Source organism: Equus caballus, chromosome 9 (assembly GCF_041296265.1).
Source record: "Equus caballus isolate H_3958 breed thoroughbred chromosome 9, TB-T2T, whole genome shotgun sequence".
Taxonomy (NCBI): Eukaryota; Metazoa; Chordata; class Mammalia; order Perissodactyla; family Equidae; genus Equus; species Equus caballus.
This window is the reverse complement of record NC_091692.1, coordinates 17,617,732-17,637,297: the sequence shown is the minus strand read 5'-3', so window position 1 is coordinate 17,637,297 and position 19,566 is coordinate 17,617,732. Positions and strand designations below refer to the sequence as shown.

The window sequence follows — 19,566 nt, the reverse complement described above, 5'->3', positions numbered from 1 at the left end:
TCAGAGCTAAACACATATTCTATGTGCTTTCAATAACAGCTTGGTTTCTCTACTAGCCAGGGTCCCAGCAGAAACAGAATGCTACTCAGATGATTCAGCTGAAGAGACTTTAATAAAGGGACTATTTACAGAGATGTGGGCAGGGAAAGGGAACAGACAAGGGATGCTGAAGCACCCAGAGATTAGTGATTCCTGGGCCTGAAGGGACAAAGGAAGGAAGGAAATTACACTCCTGGAGGGCAGAGAGAGCTGGCCCTTGAAGGAGGGGCTGCCCAGCAGGAGCCATTATTGTGGAGGCTAACAGCTACTATTGGGACTGTGGCACAGAAACCAGGAAGGAGGGACAGAAATACCCCTAGCTTTCTCTCCTCCTGCCCTCCATTCTTCTGCTGGGGAAGGGAGCCAGACACAGGCCACAGAGGCCAACCTTGCAGGCACAGAGAAGAGAAAGGCAGAGAAGGGATAGGGAGATTTCTGACATTAAGCTTAATCGACTTGCTTTTTGGCTTCCTGAGGGCTTATTTAAAGATATGTCCTCACTCTTTTGTGAAGTTGTAATAGGTTAAACTGTGAATGGTGGCGTGTTCCAGGCAACATGAGGCAACATGGAATGATCCTCAGGAAAATCATGGAGCTGGGTTCATGACTACAGACTCATCTCTACCATTGCTGGACCCTCAGGAATGCTTGGTGGTCCTTCTGAAAGTTCAAATCATTTCCCTCAGGAACAGTTTTTAAATTTATTTATTTATATTGGCTCCTGAGCCCACATCTGCTGCCAATCTTTTTTTTTTTTTTTTCCTTCTTCTTCTCCCCAACCCCCTCAGTACACAGTTGTATATTCTAGTTGTGGTCCTTCTGGCTGTGCTATGTGGGACACCGCCTCAGCATGGCCTGATGAGTGGTGCCAGGTCCACGCCCAGGATCCGAACCGGCAAAACCCTGGGCCAAAGAAGTGGAGTGTGCAAACTTAACCACTGGGCCACAGGGCCAGCCCCTTCAGGAACATTTTATATTTAAATCATCTCCCTTTTTATCAGGTTCCCTGTCCATTATCTCTTCATAGGGCCTGGACCTTTCCTCCTCCTTTACAGAGAAAAGAGATGCCAGCTAGCTTTCTGTCTCTTCAGAGATCTAACTCCATCACTCTCCTCCTTTATCTCTAGTCTCTCCCTCTTTTCTTATTCCTACTACCTGGCACAAAATATGGCCATATCTGTAATATTTCAAGAAGTAAAAAGAAAATAACAAAACCCTTCTTCAACTCTAGTTACTGATTCTCCACCTCCGTCACCATCTTTCTTTCATGGATAAACTTCTTGAAATTATGGTCTACGCTTGCTGCTAGTCTCCTCACATCTCATTCGTTCCTCAACCTACCATGGTCTAGTTTTCACTCACCAACCTGCCAAAAGCACCTTTGATGGCAAATGATTTTGTTAATGGCCAAACCAATGGGTATGACTTTGCAGAACTTGATGTGACTGACCTCTCCTTTTTTGGATGTCTTATTTTCCTTTAACTGACATTTCCTAGGTTTCTTATTCTCTTCCTAGGCCTTTCTACTAGTTTATTCTCTGGCTTTTCCCATCTGTTCTATTCAAGTTTTGGTTATTCTTTTCAAGTAATGAGTGCTTCCTGGGTGCTCCATTCTACACCCAAGGTTTCAAGAAATTCTCTTTACACATCAGTTATTGGAATCTATTTCACATTCTAGATCTTTCTCTTGGGCTTCAGATCCACCTAGCCAATTGTGCACTTTATAGGCACCTCAAACAAGGGATATCTGAAAAAGTACTTACTTTCTCTGCAAAGAGCCCAGTCCTGTCACCCAATCCTGAGCATCACTTTACACTACTTTCTCTTTCTTCTCTCCATTTGGTTACCTAATTGTGAAAATCTACCTCCTAAATCTCTCTTTAACTGGTTACCTCCTTTCCTTCGATTGTCACTGCCATAAGCCAGGTGCTAGCTTGGCCCAGGCTCTCGTGTATTACCATGATCACCACAACATCCCAGTCTTCTTGCCTCCAAATCTTCAGCCCCCAAGGTTCGCCTTCTCAAGGATGGTCAAGGGAGCTTTCTTAAAAACAACAACAAAACCTAATCATCTAAATTCCCTGCTTAAAATTTTTCACTAGCACCCTCTTACCTTTGGGAGAATCCAGAACTTCATGTTATGGGGCTTAAGGTACTTCATGACCTTGAAGTCTTACCTCACCTCTCATTACTCCCACCAAGAGAATACCCTTTATTTTATCCATACTTCATTGCTCTGATTTTCTAGACTTGACCAAGCTTTCTCACCTGTACAGTCATGCACTGCATAATGATGCTTTGGTCAATGATGGACTGCATATAATGGTGTCCCATAAGATTAGTACCATATAGCTTACATGTGTAGTAGGCCGTACCATCCATGTTTGTGTAAGTACTGTAGGAGAGGAAGAAATCTTCCTCTGACCTTCTAGGTTCTTCTGGCTGGTCTAAGAAATTGATATGAGACTAACAGAAGAAAAACAAAAGTTTAATAAGATTTATACATGAGAGAAACCCAGGAAAACCAAATAACTTGCCAAAATGGCCAAAGCCCTCCTCACCTTAAATACTATCCTTAGCTAAAGACAAAAGAAGATGTTGGGGTAGAGAGAGTCAGGGACTTCAAAGGGAAGCAAGGCAATTCATAGGTAGGTGAAAAGGAGCAAACATTTGGAAAACAAGTGTTTGGCCACACAGAAACAGAAGAATACAGAGGGGAGCCCAATAAACAGACTTTTCTAGGTTCCTCTCTGTCTACCACCTGGTTCATGTTATGCTAAGGTGATAGCTTGATTCCTGAGACAGGTTTTTTTAATCTGAATTCTTTTAGGCAGTTAAGGGGGAGGTAACAAGAAAAACTTCGAGTCTTTTGTTTTTTAAAAAATAATCAGCCTGAAATTATTCTCATGTTAAAGAGACACATTTTGAGGTGGCAAATTTTGTTCCCCTTTAGTATTTTCTATGATGTTCACACAACAAAATTGTCTCAAGACACATTTCTGAAAATGTATCCCCATCGTTAGACAATGCATGACTGCAGCTCTTGGCACAGGCAATATATTCCCTGTGTCTGGAAAGCCTTAACCTGATTTCTACTTGTTCCTTCTGACTGAGATAGGGGCCGTGTTCTTTGAGCACCAACCATTTAAAAGAAACTGTAAAATACCCTGCATATTTAATAATCCACTCAAATTCCTGTTTGTCTTTGAAGACTCACGTTGCGATCAAGAAGCCTTCTTTGACTTCTCTCCACCCTTCAGTCTGGATTACGTGACCCTCTCCGGCACTCACTGGCACCAAGGGTCTTCTCTGGAGGGCACAGTGATCCCAGAGTTGGAATTGTTTGTTTACTTGCCTGAGTTACTCATTACACTGTGCACATGGATTGCCCTTCTATCTCTGCTGTCCCAGACTAGCAGAGGGCAGGTACCCTACAAATATTTATAGAAGTGAAATTAAATCCTCCCTCAGTAAACACTGCTCAGCCTTGCCAAATCATTTTACTTCATCCCCAACAACTCTAGGGAATAGGAAACAGTAAGAAGATTCCTGGATTCACCAAAGATAGTGTTGTCAACTGTAAAGAATGCTGTGAACTCAGCTGACCTGGGTTTTAGTCCTAACTCTACCACCAGCTCTGCAAATCCTTTTGCCTTTTGGGAGTTTTGCTTCCTTATTTGTTAAATAAAGAGATTGGACTGTGATTTCTGTCTCCTTCAGTTCTGACACTCTGTGACTGAAAGAGACCATTTACAGAATAAAAATGCACACTTTAAATCAGCTTGAGGTACAAAATTCTAAAAGCCTATTAGGATGCATTGTTTCTTCAGGAGAACCAAGTGGAGGGGAGAATGGGTTGATAATCGTTAACTATCAGAGTGACCACTGAGAGACAGATTACTAGTTATATCTCAGTATGTTGTCCCAGATCTGCCCCACCCTGTCCTGGCTAAAGATATTATTTCACAGCCTCCCTTGCAGCTAAGGCCATCTAACTGATTATGGCCAGTAGGAAGTGATATTTGAACTTCTGGACTGTGCTCTTAAGGGAAAGTAGAGTGATTATTCCTTTCCACTTTCCTGTTGGCTGGCAAGACCTAGAAGGTTCCTTCTTGAACCACATTTGCAAGTTGAGTGTTGAGCATGGCAGAAGTATAGGACAGAGGGAATCTGGGTCTTTGGTACCACCAACTATACCTGCTCTGGATTTTTATGAGAGAGAAAAAAATTTCTTGTTTAATTAATTAATTTAATAAATCCCATTAAGTTTTGGGATTCTTTCTTAAAGCAAAAAAGACAAAAACAAAACAATCTTCTAGTATCCTTTATAATATAGACACTAAAATAAGAAAATGTTTTACTATTTTCAAAGCACACTGAAAAAAAAGAAAAATGGTAATTTTGTTAACGAAAACCACTTAGAAGTTTGCTTCAACCTTTAATAAAATAATTAATTTTTAGGAAATTTACTACCCAGAACAAGATCCTAAAGCTTCATATTCTGCATTCCACTTTATCATAAAGAAGCTATTGCCCAGAGACAGACTGAGAAGGCATTTATTTGGCAAAGCAAATCCTAATCCTATAAACCAGTTATCTACTGATTGATCATAATGAAGACTCTAAAACAAGTCACCAAAAGAGTTTTTTTTTGTTTAGTAATCCCGTTTATGGTGACAGATAAACATGTAATGCTTTTGTGGCTCTCACAATATAAGCTGTGAAGTTCTGAAACATTAACATCCTTCACTGCTTTCCAGGGGGCGGAAGTGATTACGCTTAATGGTATTCCCCAGAAAGTATGGAGGCGCCATAAAATAAAGGCTCCATTATCAGATCAGGCTCCAAGGAGAAAGTGGCCCAGAAGCATTTGAAACACTCCTCCTTCCGCTAGCTCAGTGGCAGAGGGAATGCTGGTCCCCATGGAGCACAGTCTGCCTGTGAGCTCAGGTCAGAGGAGTAGAGGCTGCAGCACCGCACGTCTTGAACAAGCCAAGCAGGAGGCGCCAACTCACAGAACACTCCACAGGGAAGAAAGCTTTGGTATAATCAGTTGACAAACAGACAGCACTTAGGGGTTGCACTTTGAGCTAGTGCGTAAGGAAAACTAAAAATATTCTACCATTAATAAGGGCCAAGAGCTAAAAAAAAAAATAAACAAAAAACAAAAACACCTTCCAGAGGCACTGGAGAACAATTCCATTAACCACACACTGACTTGTGGGGGAAAGGTTTAATACCAACCTTAGAACCCAGCATACATCCTTCATAGTTCCTAATGCCCAAACCTACATCTATCTATAGCTCACACATTTCAACCTATCTTTCATGATTTGAGATGGCTTCTCCTTGCTTTAGGCTCTTATTATGCATTGGGCCTTCCTGCTTTGCTTGTTAAAGATCAGCAATACTGAGCTCTCTATTTCTTCGATCTGACTACAGAGGGTTTTGGGGGCTGAGGAAGAGTGAAAGAGAGGCAGGAGAACCAGAGAGCCTGATTATAGGGGCCTTGAAAGCCAGGCAGAGGATTCTGGATTTGATGTAGTTGGCAATAGGAAGCCAAAGTAGCTCTTTGAGCAAAGGTATAATATAACAAGAGTCTTATTTTAGTAAGACCATCAGTATGAGCAAGGACTAGAGAATGGCGGCTCAGTTAGGAGAAAACTACCTTAACCTAGGCTGAGATAAACAAGTGCTGATTACGGCTGGTGGCTGTAACAAGACAGAGAGGAGAGGACAAAAAGGATACTTTTTACAGAAATGGAAGGAATAAGAGATAAGTTTGCTCCTTAAGAATGAAATAAGAGGGTAGTTGAAGACTTGAAGTAAAGCTCATTAAGGAAGCAAACAGAGTGAAGAGTAAAAAGGCTGAACCCACAATTTACCATCCAAATCAGGACCTTGCTCAGACTGAAAGGGGCATCGCCGATTACTCCACCAGAACAGCAGGTGCAAAATGGGATGGTCCCTGGCAAAGCGGCCATTCTTGGGCAAATGGAGATGTACAGCCATCCTGTCTGAAAAGGACTTTCACTGCCAACATCGACGATAACTCCCAGATTCATATGACCGGCTTGATCTCTTGTACTCTAGTCCCAGGGTTCCGAAAGCTTGGAGCATTAAAGGAAGCCACCATCAGAGGAAGAAAAAAAGAGTTAAAAGCTGCTGTTGCGAGACAGAGGGGAACAGCCAGAGAGGTGAAGTGGAAAACAAATGCCATCTCCCTGAAGTCGAATCTGTTCTACTGAGTCAGTGTATTTCTCACAGGCCTCCTCTCTTCAGTATGTCACACCTCAATTTGGGGCCTCTTTGCTTACAGGATTGAGGACCAAACTGCCTTTTTTTTTTTTTTTTTTTAACAAAATCTTATTTCCTTCAAGTCTAATTTCTGAATCTCCATACCTCATTTCCATGGATGACTAGTGAACTTGACAAATGACTGGGGAGTGGGGGTTGGCAGGTGAAGGACAGGGGGTAGGGGCGTGGGTACAGCATGGACACTGACTAAGCAGATGCACCAGCTGGCTGGCTGTCACCAGCCCTGCACAGAGCTGTGGTCATGGGAAACGGCTGAGTCATTGGAGCTGCTCTCCTGAGAAAGCGGAGGGGAAGAAATTGTCCTGAGACACGAAAGGAGTCTTCAACAAATGCAGGGCTGGGGGAGGAAGGAGGGGTCCATGAGGCCTCTGCAGGCAGATCCAATGCCAGTGGGTTCAAGTCCCAAGCAGCAGCCCTGGTGGCTGGAAGTCAGTCCCCTGTCCACCCCAAGCTGAGATACAGGAACACTGGGTGACCAGAATAGGTGAGGCCTCGGAAGGGATTTCCACCCCTCCCTTCTCTGTTCATTGAGCTCTCTTATCCATCCTCGTAGTAGTCCACTCATCCTATGCAGCACTTATACAGTGTGTGCTAATGGGCTATTTTCTGTACTACACTGCAAGCTATCAGGGGCTTTGGCACAAGTAGGCATTCATAATGATGTTTGGTTGAAGGCACACACTCATGGCCACTTCCTGTGCTACTTTTTTTGGTGACAATCTAAAGTTCCTCCATCTTCCACTTTTCTATCCCTTATGGTCTCTGCCTGCCTTTCTAATAATGACTTACCATCGGTGACTCATTGTCCCTCTAGGGAGGGTAACCATAACCTCATTAAACTCTTAACCTACATAATCTACACTTTTCCTTTATTATCCTGAAACTATTAATTCCCCAAACAACATTAAATATTCAGTTTTTCTTAAAAACAATTCCTTCCTATACCCGAATGGGGGCAGAGTGAGGAGTCTGTGGAGTCAGGCAGAGGTGGTTTAGAATCCCAACTGTGCCCTCACAGCAACCCTGCGTTAGCTAGCTCTGAACTTGGGTTACACTGTCTGTACCTTGTTTAGCTTACCTGTAAAATGAGGATACCAAAAACTGCATAAGATTGCTAAGGAAATTATTAATATTTTTATAAACGTTTATAGTATTGGTCTTAGTAAGTACTTAACAGGGTGGTAAAATAGCTAAGTGCCAAGAACCACGCGATACCCACGCTACTGCATTTATCCTCACAACAACTTGGCGAGGAAGCTTCTAATATTGTCTCCGTGTCCCAGATAAGGATACTGAGGCTCAGAGAAGTTAAGGAACTTGGCCAAGGTAACAGAGCTAATAAGTGTGGGCAAGCAGAAATTGAACCCCAGGCAGTTGAACTTCAAGACTTATAAACATTATACTACACGGACTGGCATGAAGGAGGCACTGAACAAGCAGTTCTCAAAAAAAAAAAAAAAAAAAAAAACCCAAAGCCACTTTAGTTCTTCAGCATTGCCAGGATTTATTGCTTCATTATCTTAAATTCCTAAACATCACTAAAAATAAAATAAAAATTAAAATCGACCCTAATTTCATGTGATGCAGAAGGTCCTCATTGTTTTGCCCTCAATATCACAGGATAGTAAATAAGTAGGTCTGCTTCCAAGAATACGGGAGATGAGGGAAGAGGAGAGAACAGAGTGATGCTGGCCTGTGTAGGAGTCTCACTCTGACTGATGTTTATCACTGAAATGTCTGACTTCATCTCTAGCCCTGCCCTCGAAGCCCTCTGACAGTATGGTATCAATGAATATTATTTGAAGTCAACTTATTTTCCACACTTCCCTTTATTCCATTTCTGTGTATTTTTAAATCTCCCTTGTAAACGTGGAATTTAACATAGTTATTCAAAGCAGCATCAGCTTTTGTAACAAGATTTCCTTGCAGTCTCTCTACAATTTTTTTTTGGAGACACTTAAATTACTTATTTACTAAGCATCTATTATCCAATTGGCTCTACACAGTTGTTACCAGTTTACATAGAAAGAAGGCTGAGCTGCTCTCAGGAGGCATGCTGGTCTGCCCTGAGTGTCTATTTTTTATTCATGCACAGAGTCCCGCAAATGATAATCACATATGAGATTCATCCAAGACCAACAAAAAGATTTTTATAAAAATGCAAGCGATGGCTGCTCCATAAGTATTAGCAACAAAACGAAAACAAATCACTTAAGGGATAAAAATGAGGTGGTTAGAATTATAACTTTGGATGAGCAGCAAAAATAATGCCGAGTACTATTCTAGCATGCCTTCCCCTCAGGTTCTTGTTCGCTGAAGGGTTAGACTCCCAGAAAGTAGTTCCTGAGTAGATACAGCCAAATAATCCCAAACCTAAGCAGCATGTCTATCTTTGGTGATGAGACAATGACATCTAATGAAGGTGAGTTAAAATCCCCCATTTTTGATGGTGAGCGGGCTCAGAAATATTTCTGACTTTAAAGAAGCTCTAGGCTTCTGCTGTGAGTGAAGGCTCCCTTCAGTTTCTCATTATTTCATCTTTTTTTCTTCCACCTTTCAGACATCTGGTAATTTATGCATTTGGGACTAACTTATTATGTAGCAGCCAAAGAGGAAATGGCCACGACTACTTTCAGTGCAGAACAGAAAAGGTAGCGCAACTTCCTCCAGAAAGGGGCCAGTCGCTGCAAATTCTATAGGAAAAGGGCGCCGCCATCGGCCTCATTACCTCTGCTAACTGGTGCTTAGGAAAGGGCGCACACCTGCTCAGCTGAAGCCAGCCTGGTACCTTGTCATCGAGGAGCACCACACACTGAAATAATCGTGGACAGGGCCACAGCTGAGTGGAGGAGAGGTCCTGCGTCACACGATGTGTCCAAATCTGTGATCTACGTTCCTCACACGGCCCGACGTCCTCCACAACCTCAGCCTGCACCATCGGTCATTAAATGCAGCTTCCTTACCCACATCTTCAAGGCGGTGACAAATGACAGGATGTAAGCCTGGACCATGTGTCTGAAGCAGCCCTCAGAGGTTAACTCCTTTCTGTTTCTCCGGAGAAAACCGGAGTAAAAAAATTGGGGTTTTTTTTTTTTTTTTTTTACTATCTCTAGCCCTTATCTCAGCCAATGCCTCCACCCCTATCCTGTACCCCCTAAAACTGAGGATATGTTTTTAAGTTTCCTCTGGAAGCACTGTCTTCAGGGAGCTCTAAAAGCAGAGCCCAGACTCTTCAGAGGAGAAACGGAAACAGTTCTCTCTTCCAGGGTCACACTTACAAATTCTTCTCTACACTATTCCTAGAATGAACAACTTTGCTATAAAAGTTGACCAGGCACTGCCTGGTCATAATCCAGATCCGTACGAAAGCTTTCCTCAACTAGTAATTACTGAATGGATAGTAGACTATTTAAAAAAATTTAAGACACTAGTTTTCCTCCTCTGTAGAAAGGAATTGAACTACAGGACCTATTTAAGGTTCTCTCAGCTTTAAAATGCAAGAGAGCCAAAATTTCCACATTCGAAGAACGACCCTCACAAATGTGAGCAAGGCACGTGCTATATATTCCACAGCAAGCCTTCAGCATCCTAAGACCTGCAGAGTCACACACTGCTTCCTACGCAGCCCTGTGCCTGCTTCTGAAAGGCAAACACAAAGAGTGGTAACCTACAGAGGGGGACGAAATGAATTGTTTTTCCCTTGGGTGTTTTTTCCTTCAGCAAAATACCCATAATTTTACAGTTGGCTACTTTTATTCTGCTTTTTTTGGATTGACTCATTTGTATCCCTCAGGTTTGAAAATCTTTCTAATAACTACCTAATAATCACTCTGTAGGCTAACAAGCACTTAAAAAAAATCACACTTAGTTTTTAATCACTGGTGAATTTCAACCCACTGTTCCTGCAGACAATTCCAAAGGAGAAGCTTTAGTTTTTAGGTCATAATTCACGTGGTACAACAGCATTCTTCCAGCCCAGCATCAACCAAGACAAATACTGCAAATAGTGGCTGTGGCTACTCCAAAGACAGAACCCCATTCACCCCTGATCCACAGCTGAGGTTGGCGCCCTATAAGTACGAGAAGCTAGACTTGCGCCCACTATATTCTCTCAGTGAACTGACCACAGAGCTGGGAGCTGTGTGCACATTTTATTTTAGGTGACCAGGAAAGTGTACAGATTCACACAGAGACCACAGACCAGAAAAAGGAGGCGCGATCAGGAGCAAACCAGCCCCCTCATCAACTCAAAAGCCGTGCCGGGCAAGAAAATCCCTCCACTTACCCAGCATAGCGGTTGCTATAAAGGTGGCTGTGCCCTGGTTGCAGAATCTTCAAGAAGAGCAAGCAAAGAGGCAGAGCAGCAGCTGTCCGGCTCCTGGGCTCCCTGAGGAACTTCATCGTGTTACAGTGAGAGGAGCTGAAAGTTACGGCAGTCACCCGAGGCTGGAGGGGGCTGCTGCACCCCCTCCACACGCGCTCACGTTCTCTGGGAGGGTGTGGGGGAGAAGAGTTGGGAGTGAGCAAAATGTGACACTTCTTTCCAGCCACGGGAAAAAGCGTTTCAGCAGCCAAGGAAGGGAAGTTGCTCTGAAGACTTCGTCTTGGGACGAGAAGCAGCAGCACAGGCAGCCCAGCCTCCGAGGCTGCTCCTTCATCAGGCTCCCCCAGAAGGGGCTGGGCCTCCCCTCTGCTGACTCACGGCAGGGCTTCCCTGGGTGCTGCTCCCTTTGGCTAACTCTTCTCTGTTTTGTTTCTCTTCTTTTGCTTTCCAACTTTAGGCCCTTCACTTTTTTTGGATAAGCTTTCTCCTTCTATTATCTTCTACAGCAGAGGACCCTATCCTAATTGCAAATGATTTGTTTGAGGGTGATTTAAACACGCAGGCATAGAACATTCCAGGCTTAATGTTTTGATCTACTGTGATAAATTCCTACACGGATTCCACATCCTGCAATGCTCAGGAATAGTCTTGATGAGCATGTACACAGGGCTACGCTGGGGCACCTGGGTACGGACAGCCAGCCTCAGTCCCGCTCCTACCTATAGGCGGAAGGGACAGTCGGCTCACCGGGCCTCAGGGAGCCCTCCGTGTGCATGCCACACCAGCAGCATCCACACCTGCGGCTATTTCACAGGTTCTTCTAGGGAACAGGAGGCCTCCCCGTGCTTTACCCCCTCTGCTGCACATTTGGAATCATTTAGGGAGCCAGACCATTTAAATCAGAATTCCTGGGGTGGGATCCGTAGTTTCAAAAGTTCCTCAGGTGATTCCAACGCTCAGCCGCCACGCTGGGCTAGCACGGGGCTTCTTTAACGTGTATACAAACCACCTGAGGATCTGGTGAAACTACAGCTTCTGAGGCAGTAGGTTGGGGCTGGGCTTGAGGTTCTGCCTTTCTAACAAGCTTCCAGGCGATGCTCGTGCTGCTGATCCTCCAGCCACACTTTGAGTAGCTAGGCTTTACTCTAGAATGAGGTCTGCTGCTTCTCTCTCTCTGAAAACCAGGAGTGGAGGGAAATCTTGGAGCAAAGCATTTCTGTCTTGTTTTTCCCACGCTGGTGATGAAGAGGCTTCTTTGCATCCACTTATACCCCAGTACACCAGAAAACCCATTTTAGGGGGATATGCTTTGCTCTAGTAAGTAAGAACATTGTTATCTAGGGTGCCTCTTGTTACCCCTCATGCCACAGCCTGGTCTTGCTCTGGGAGAGAGAGAGTGAGGCAACATCTCTCCATCACTCTCACTCTTTTACTTTTCAAATTTCCTCAAGAGTCGTAGCCAAGAACTCCTGTACCCTCCGATATTATAGTCAGAGCACCTGTTAGAAGAGAAAGCACCAAATCTCTCCCTCTGTTATCTACCTGGGGAGTTAAACCAAACTCAGAGGAGTTTGGTTGACAACAGAGCTGAAATTATTTTCATTTGAAATAGTTCTCCGAAGTTTACTTAACTACCCCAGGATTAGTTTAGTTAATCTCTTCTCTGTGTCGCCTTCCCTAACACCTGGCATGTCCTCTGGGGCACAGCACATCGCATTTAAGTCTGGTTTCCTCACAAGGCTGCCTTCTCAGTGAATGTAGACTGCATCCATTTCATCTTTGTACGCACTTCCTTACGTCTCCAAGAGGGAACGCAATGTTCACTGAAGGAATGATCAACACTGTTTGTTAAGTGAATGACGGACCTGGGAAGGGATTCATTCAACATTTACTCTGTGGCTTCTGTGTCCAGAGACAGGAAAAGACACCTGGGCAGCAGAGAACTCTATGGACGCCTTTGAGGAGCGGACGTTCCAGGGGTCCCCTGTTTTGTTTCTTGTTTATGTCGTCGTTTTCTTCCTTCCTGACGTCATGGCCTCGCGCTCTGGTCTTTGTAAACTGATGAGCCTGCTCTGGAAGGCTCATAGGGGTGCTTCCTGAGGCCTTTTTGAAGAGGGCAAGAAAGCCTATACGACAGCCAGTGAACTGTTGAAATAAGAGGTTACTTTGTAAATAAAATAGTTCATCTCTTTGCATTTCATTATGTCAGAACAATGTATAAATCTGTCACATTATATCACAACATTAAACTAGGAATGTTCAGTCTCTGCTTGGGGATTAAGCTCACCCTCAAATCATCCTGCAGGATTAGATCCAGCGAGCATTTTCAACAAAAGATCTCCAGACCCCCGAGACTAAGGTAATAATTTCCCGGACCATCAAAAATGCAAGAGACCCTGGAGACATCCTATAACCTTCCTAAAAATTTCAGATCAAAGAGAGGTTCTCAAACAATAGAAGCCATTCCTAGCAATCTTCCTCTGCTTTTCTAAGGACCAGGTTATCTGATCAAACTTCTCTTGTGGTAGATAAGCACCCATAAAATGAGTGATAAATGGTGTCCACTTAGCAAGTGGGGAGGAGAAGAGAATGGTTTTACAGATGGATTCAAAGATAAAAGTCCCATTTTTAAGGCACTGAGAGTGAATTATTAACTCAGAGGTTTGGGGGTGGAAAGATGAGAAATTCTATTTATTGCCTATGCCTTTGTCAGATTTTAAGAGTGAGCTTTATTAAAAGAAATATTATCCTGCAGAGAAAAAAAGGAAACTCGTTGGGAAAGGAAAATGTCATCCTTGATTTGGGTCCATTGTTGGTGATTAGATAATTTTTAATGTCCCTTTCAGATCTGGAATTCTATGATGCTGTGGGGGGAGATTTTGCAAATCCTTCTCAAGTATATGGTGAGAGCGTTGTAGATGAATTTTGGTAAAGCTCTCTTGAGGAGAAGGTAAATGGGTGTGGCTGGGCTTTCTGTACAGGCAGCCGTGCCAGTGCAGTTGGCTTGGAGCTCGTTCCTCAATGCGGCGTTAACAGGCACCTTATTGCCTGTCAGATCTCTTTTATGGCTTTCTGCTGTTGTTCTAACTTGTGAGAAAATAGCAAATGTGAAGTTAGGTTACTGCCTTATGCAGTCTTGGCAATTCTCTGAGGAATGTTCTGAAGCTTCCTTTAACAAGGCATTGCTAACCATTCCCTCCCAGCTGTCTTCAGCATCAGCTACCCCTTCTTGTCCCTTTGTGTTTAATCTTTCTCTTGTCAACTATCCATATCTCTCCCAACCTCAAACACAAGCTACTTCTCTACCTTTTTCTTTCTCCAGCTTCTCAAAAGCACAATCTTGAATGCTGACAACTTGTTTTCCATCCCTACCACCTCGATGAAACTTTCTCTTAAAGATCCATGGTGATCTCTAAGTGGAAAACCCTTTTTTCTCACCCCACTCTGCATTTGCATGGTTTTGTTTTTGTTTTTGTTTGTTTTGAGGAAGATTAGCCCTGAGCTAACAACTGCTGCCGATCCTCCTCTTTTTGCTGAGGAAGACTGGCCCTGAGCTAACATCCATGCTCATCTTCCTTTACTTTATATGTGGGATGCCTGCCACAGCATGGCTTGCCAAGCCATGCCATGTCCGCACCTGGGATCTGAACTGGTGAACCCCAGCCATGGAAGTGGAGCCTGTGAATTAACTGCTAGACAACCAAGCCAGCCCCTTGTATAGTTTCTTAGGCTGTTTACCAGCCCATTTGAAACTCTCTTCTCCCCTGGGATTGGCCATATTGTCCTCTCCTGTTCCTCTCTTTCGTAGGGTTCCTTCTCTAGTTTTTGACTGCTTAAAAAGTGGATGTTTTATGGGGGTCTTTATTTGGCCCTCCTCTCTTCTTGATGCACTGAGGACAGAAATGGGCTGGAACGGTTTCATAGAAGAGATTGACGAGCTAGGTCTGAAAGAGGTGGAAGGATTTGGCTGGATAGAGATGGGAAGGCTAGATAGAGATGGTCATTATGATCAAGGAAACATGGTAAACAAACACAGAGGACATGGTCCCTGACTTTGTGACACTTAATGCTGGTGGAGGGGTTGGGCAAATGAATAAAAACATCACCACACTTGGTGGTTCAATTAATTATATGCAGATAAATCACAGATACTGTGATAGAAAGTTAAGAGGGAGTGGATGGCATGTGTAGTGTGTTCTGAGAAGGTAGACACTGAAACCAAATATGAGAGGGAGGCAACTGCACCAAGAAAAGGGTGGTGAGAGTGTGGAGGGAGTGAGGGGTGGGGACAAGACCATTGCAGGCACAGGGAACAGCATATGCAAAGGACTCCTGTTCAGAATTTACTGTAATTCCTTAAGTTGAGACAGGGTAAAGAGTGACATTCAGTCTCCTCAGTTTGGCATTCAAGGCCCATGAAAACTTTTTCATTCTTAACTACTTCAGTATCCCCTGAATACTCCATATTTTTTCCTTCCTCTGGGTTTGTTTTCCACGGTTCCTTGATAATAATGGCTATCTCTATCCAGCTTCCTATCCTCTATCCAGACGAACCCTTCCATCCCTTCAAGACCCAGCTCTTAAAGTCAGTGTCTTCCATGAAACTGTTCCAGCTCATTTCTGTCCACAGTGCTCACCTTTTCTGAATTGAGACATCCATTCTTATGTTCTAGCATGTATTGACACGTAATCCAATGTTACCATTTATTATAAACTGCTTGAGGGTAGGCACTCTACTGTGTACATCTTCGTATTCCACAGTATCTCGGGGACTGCTGGGTCCACAGTCGACATCCACTAACAACGTTGTTGGCTTAACTTCCAGCCCAGTGCTCAGCTGATGCTTTCAGCTGTTAGGGGAGTCCTTGTCCAGAATCCCAGACTATATGCTTGTCCTTGGCCGGGTCTCTCACCAAGAGTCTTACCCACTCAGACGAAAGAGCAATTTGAAGAGCAAGGCTTATTGATGGAAAAACCTATTATTGTATTTTTAGGCCCGTGTAATTATGTTACAAAGATGTTTTATGGAGCAAAACCAAAGTATTTTAGTGCAGGAAGATGGGAATGAGGAGTTCTATCTGCTGATTCAAAGCAGCAGAGGACACTTCCTCATCTTCTCCCTCTCTTTGCTGTTTCTTCTTTCTCTCTGTAGGGAGGAAGACATTTTACCTGCTCTGGGTCCTTCTGGCCAGAAAATGAATTAAATTCACATGAGACAGAATAACAGGAGACAATTAAACAAAGGTTTATGACATGTATACATAGGAGAGACTCAGGCAAACTGAGCAACTTGCCAAAACGGCGGAAGCTCTCACCTTAAATACCGTCCTCAGCTAAAGATAAAGGAGGATGTTGGGGGTGGGGGGAGTCAGTTATGGGAGATTACCAGAAAAGCACAGTAAACAAGAGTATGATTATTATGCAGATCTAAGTCCTTGCCTTCATCGCTGATAAGAGTTTCTAGAGATAAGGTCATCCCCCCTTCTTCCTGGTACAGAGAGGGAGGCACATTTACAGATGGAGATTTCCCTTGCAAATGTAAATGTCTCTTACAAAGGGTAACTTCTACTTCTCGAATTTCTCTCCTGTCTGCAGTTTTTTAAAAGTAACCAGCCCAAAATAATCCTCATGCCCAAGAGAGGTATCTTGGGTTGGCCAATTCCAGCCCCCCACATCTCCCTTCCTCTCTTCCAGTCTCCTTCCCATTTTCCTTCCTTCCTGATACCTGTCCCAAAGCTCTTATGAAGAAATAGGATAGGGAAAACATAGCAGATAAAAATACTGTAAAAATTACTATATCAAATGACAGAGAAAGGATGTCCTACACCATTTGTGACATTAAGTATTTTAATGCTATACCATTTGTGACGTTAAGTGTTTTAATGAAAATTAAGAGAAATTTGAGATGGATGGAGCATGAGACAGACATTTAAGAAGTTTGATTAGAATAAAGTCAAAAGCAATATTAAAGAAAATGATTGAAGAATGACTCTCCTATTCATTTTCCTAGGGCAGTGCAGGATGATGAAAAAAAAAAGACAAAAATAAGAATGGAAACAATGTAATGACAGAAAAGATCCAGATGTGAACCAAACTCACAGAAAGGACTGGATAGAGGGGAAATTTCAGATATAACAAGGAACAAAAGAATAGGTGATGGAACCTGTCCTGAGAAAGAAAAGCTGTTCTGAGGAATGAGAGAAGTCAGACAAGCAGTCATGTTTCATCTTCAGACACTGACACTCATAAAGGCGGGGAGAGAAGAATGTTCTCTTGGTTCTAAGGACAGAGAAAGAGTAAACAGAAAAATAAAGGAGCTCTGTTCCAGTTGGCTTATAGAGATAAATAAGTGTACTTTGAATGTCCTGAAAATTCCAAGAAAATAGGAAACTTGAACTAATAATACTTTCAATGTGTTACAATTAAAAAACAAGAAGGACTCTTGCAGAAACTAACTCAGAAACATTTTAAGAATCCAAGTTCACATAATTAAGACAAACCTTTGGCAAATAAGACTGGTTGAATAATTTTAGTATAATAAACAACAGCAATATTTTCTCTGATTTGTCAATGTTAAGTATAACATGAGTACATTTTTTATTTTATTTGGACCATACTTTCTCTAAAATTATACAGGTGTAGTGATTGGTTATGAAAAATGTGAATTTGTGTACAAATAAATTGAATCATTATTTTGACAAACACTTATTTCAATAGGAATCATATTTTGTAGTATGTCAGCTTGAAGGTAATTTCCAAGATCTTTAGGGAACTTAACAATAAAAAGACAAATAACCAAGTGAAAATGGGCAAAGGGTCTGAATAGACAATTCCCCAAAGAAGATATACAAATGGTCAATAAGTACATGAAAAGGATGCGCAACATCATTAGTCATTAGGGAATTGCAAATCAAAACCACAATGAGATAACACTTCGTGCACACCAGGATGGCTGTAATCAAGAAAAGACAATAATGAGTATTAGCGAGAATATAGAGAAATCGGAATCCTTAGACATTGCTGGTATGAATGTAAAATATCGCAGCTGCTGTGGAAAAACAGCTTTGTAATTCTTCAAAAATTAAATAGTGAGTTACCATATGATCCAGAAATTCCACTCCTAGGTTCTACTCAAGGAAATTCGAAACATATGTTCATACCAGAACTTTTATACAAATGATCATAGCAGCGTTTTCTCAATAGCTGAAAAGTGGAAACAACTCGTATGTCCACCAACTGATCAATAGGTAAACAAAATGTGGTATATCCATACAAAGGAATGCTATTTAGCCATAAAAAGGGATGAAATCCTGACACTTGCTGCAGCATGGATGAACCTTGAAAACATTATGCCAAGCAAAAGGCGTCAGACACAAAAGGCCACATGTTGTACAATTCCATCTACATGAAATGTCCAAAATAGGTAAAACATATAGACACAAAGTATATTAGCAGTTTCCAAGAGTAGGGGAGACGGGGAAATGGGAAGCAACAGTTAGTGAGTACAGGATTTTCTTTTTGGGATGATAAAAATGTTCTGGAATTGGATAATGGTGATGGTTGCACAATCTCTTGAATATACTAAAAACCACTGAATTGTCATGTCAAAATATGAATTTTATAGTATGAGATTCACATCTCAATTAAAAAAAGATCTTTAGGGAAACTGAAAGCTTAGACTGATCAAATTGAGCTAATTAATGGATAAACACTGGATACCTAAATCATTTCTAAGACAGACAGACTAGTGAAACATGGATTACTAAGCATAATTTTATGTTTATATTCTTTTTTTAAATATGCCACAAATATGTTATATCTTTGGTTAATTTTTGCCACTTTCAGAAGATATCTAAGGCTGTAGCAAGTATGTGCCTGTAGAAAGTTGTGTTATGTGTATTTAGGAGTTCTGCTTGTTGGCTAAAATGGTGATTTGTGACAGACAGTTCTCCGTTATCCACTCCAGGTTTTCTCTGAGAAATAGTTCCTTTGGTTAAAGGTTATAATTAATATAGGTGGTTGAGACTATACCAAGAGCAATAGTTACAGAGAAAATATAACTATATATGTGCTTCTATTTTTCAAGGAAAAGAATACTTTTCTCTGAAAATAATACTTCTCTGTTCTTTTTCTTTTCTTTTTTTCTTCTTTTTTTGTTCTTCAGACCCACTTACACTCTGAAAACTTATCGAGGATTCCAAAGAGTTGTTTATGTGGGTTTTAACTGCTGGTGTTGACTATATTGGAAACTGAAACTGAGAACGTTGAGTCTTTATCGATTCGTTTGAAGGTAGTAATGATGAAAGCCTTGTATGCTAATAACATCTTACGAAATTACTTCTCGCGGCCTTGCCAGATTTATCCTAAAGTGCCAGTATGTTCTAGAATATTAAAGAGCACAATGAAAGACTAAGCATGGGATGTAAATTTTCTTTGTCTTGGTTTATAATACGTGAATCTGAAAAGCTATGGAATGCGTTAATAGCTTAGCAAAGTTTGCTCAGTGTTGACGAGATTGCTTCCATGGTTTACTGCTCATTGCTTTCTCTTATAATATGAAAGGTTAATCTTTCTGTGTCATCTGCCTGCATAGCAAAGATTGTCTTATCAGAGTAACTTTCTGTTGACTTTATTATATCCTGGGGTATTTAAGAAAACAACAACAAAAAAGAGAACAAAGGGTCCTCATTTTTGAAAGAGCTAACATTTTTGCAATCATGTTACCTTCTATGTTTGTTTTTTTGTCACTTCAATTAAATAGGTAACAAGTATTGTTTCCCAGGCACCCATCATCTTATCTTAATTAAATGTCTAAATCTCTTCTGATAATATTTTTGTTGTTTTTATCTTCCCAAAATCAGACCTTCAGTAAAAAAGTAAAACTT

General features: G+C 41.9%; 1 protein-coding gene across 1 annotated transcript in view; it reads right to left on the bottom strand.

Moving 5' to 3' along the window:
- The window catches only part of CPA6 (carboxypeptidase A6), a 269,567-nt gene extending 258,191 nt beyond the window's left edge, over positions 1-11,376 (bottom strand). Inside the window, exon 1 of the mRNA XM_001494527.5 lies at positions 10,643-11,376. Within this exon, the coding sequence (XP_001494577.1) occupies positions 10,643-10,758 (116 nt within the window). The 5' untranslated portion in view covers positions 10,759-11,376. The remainder of the gene's footprint in view (positions 1-10,642) is intronic.
- Positions 11,377-19,566: the final 8,190 nt, after the last annotated feature.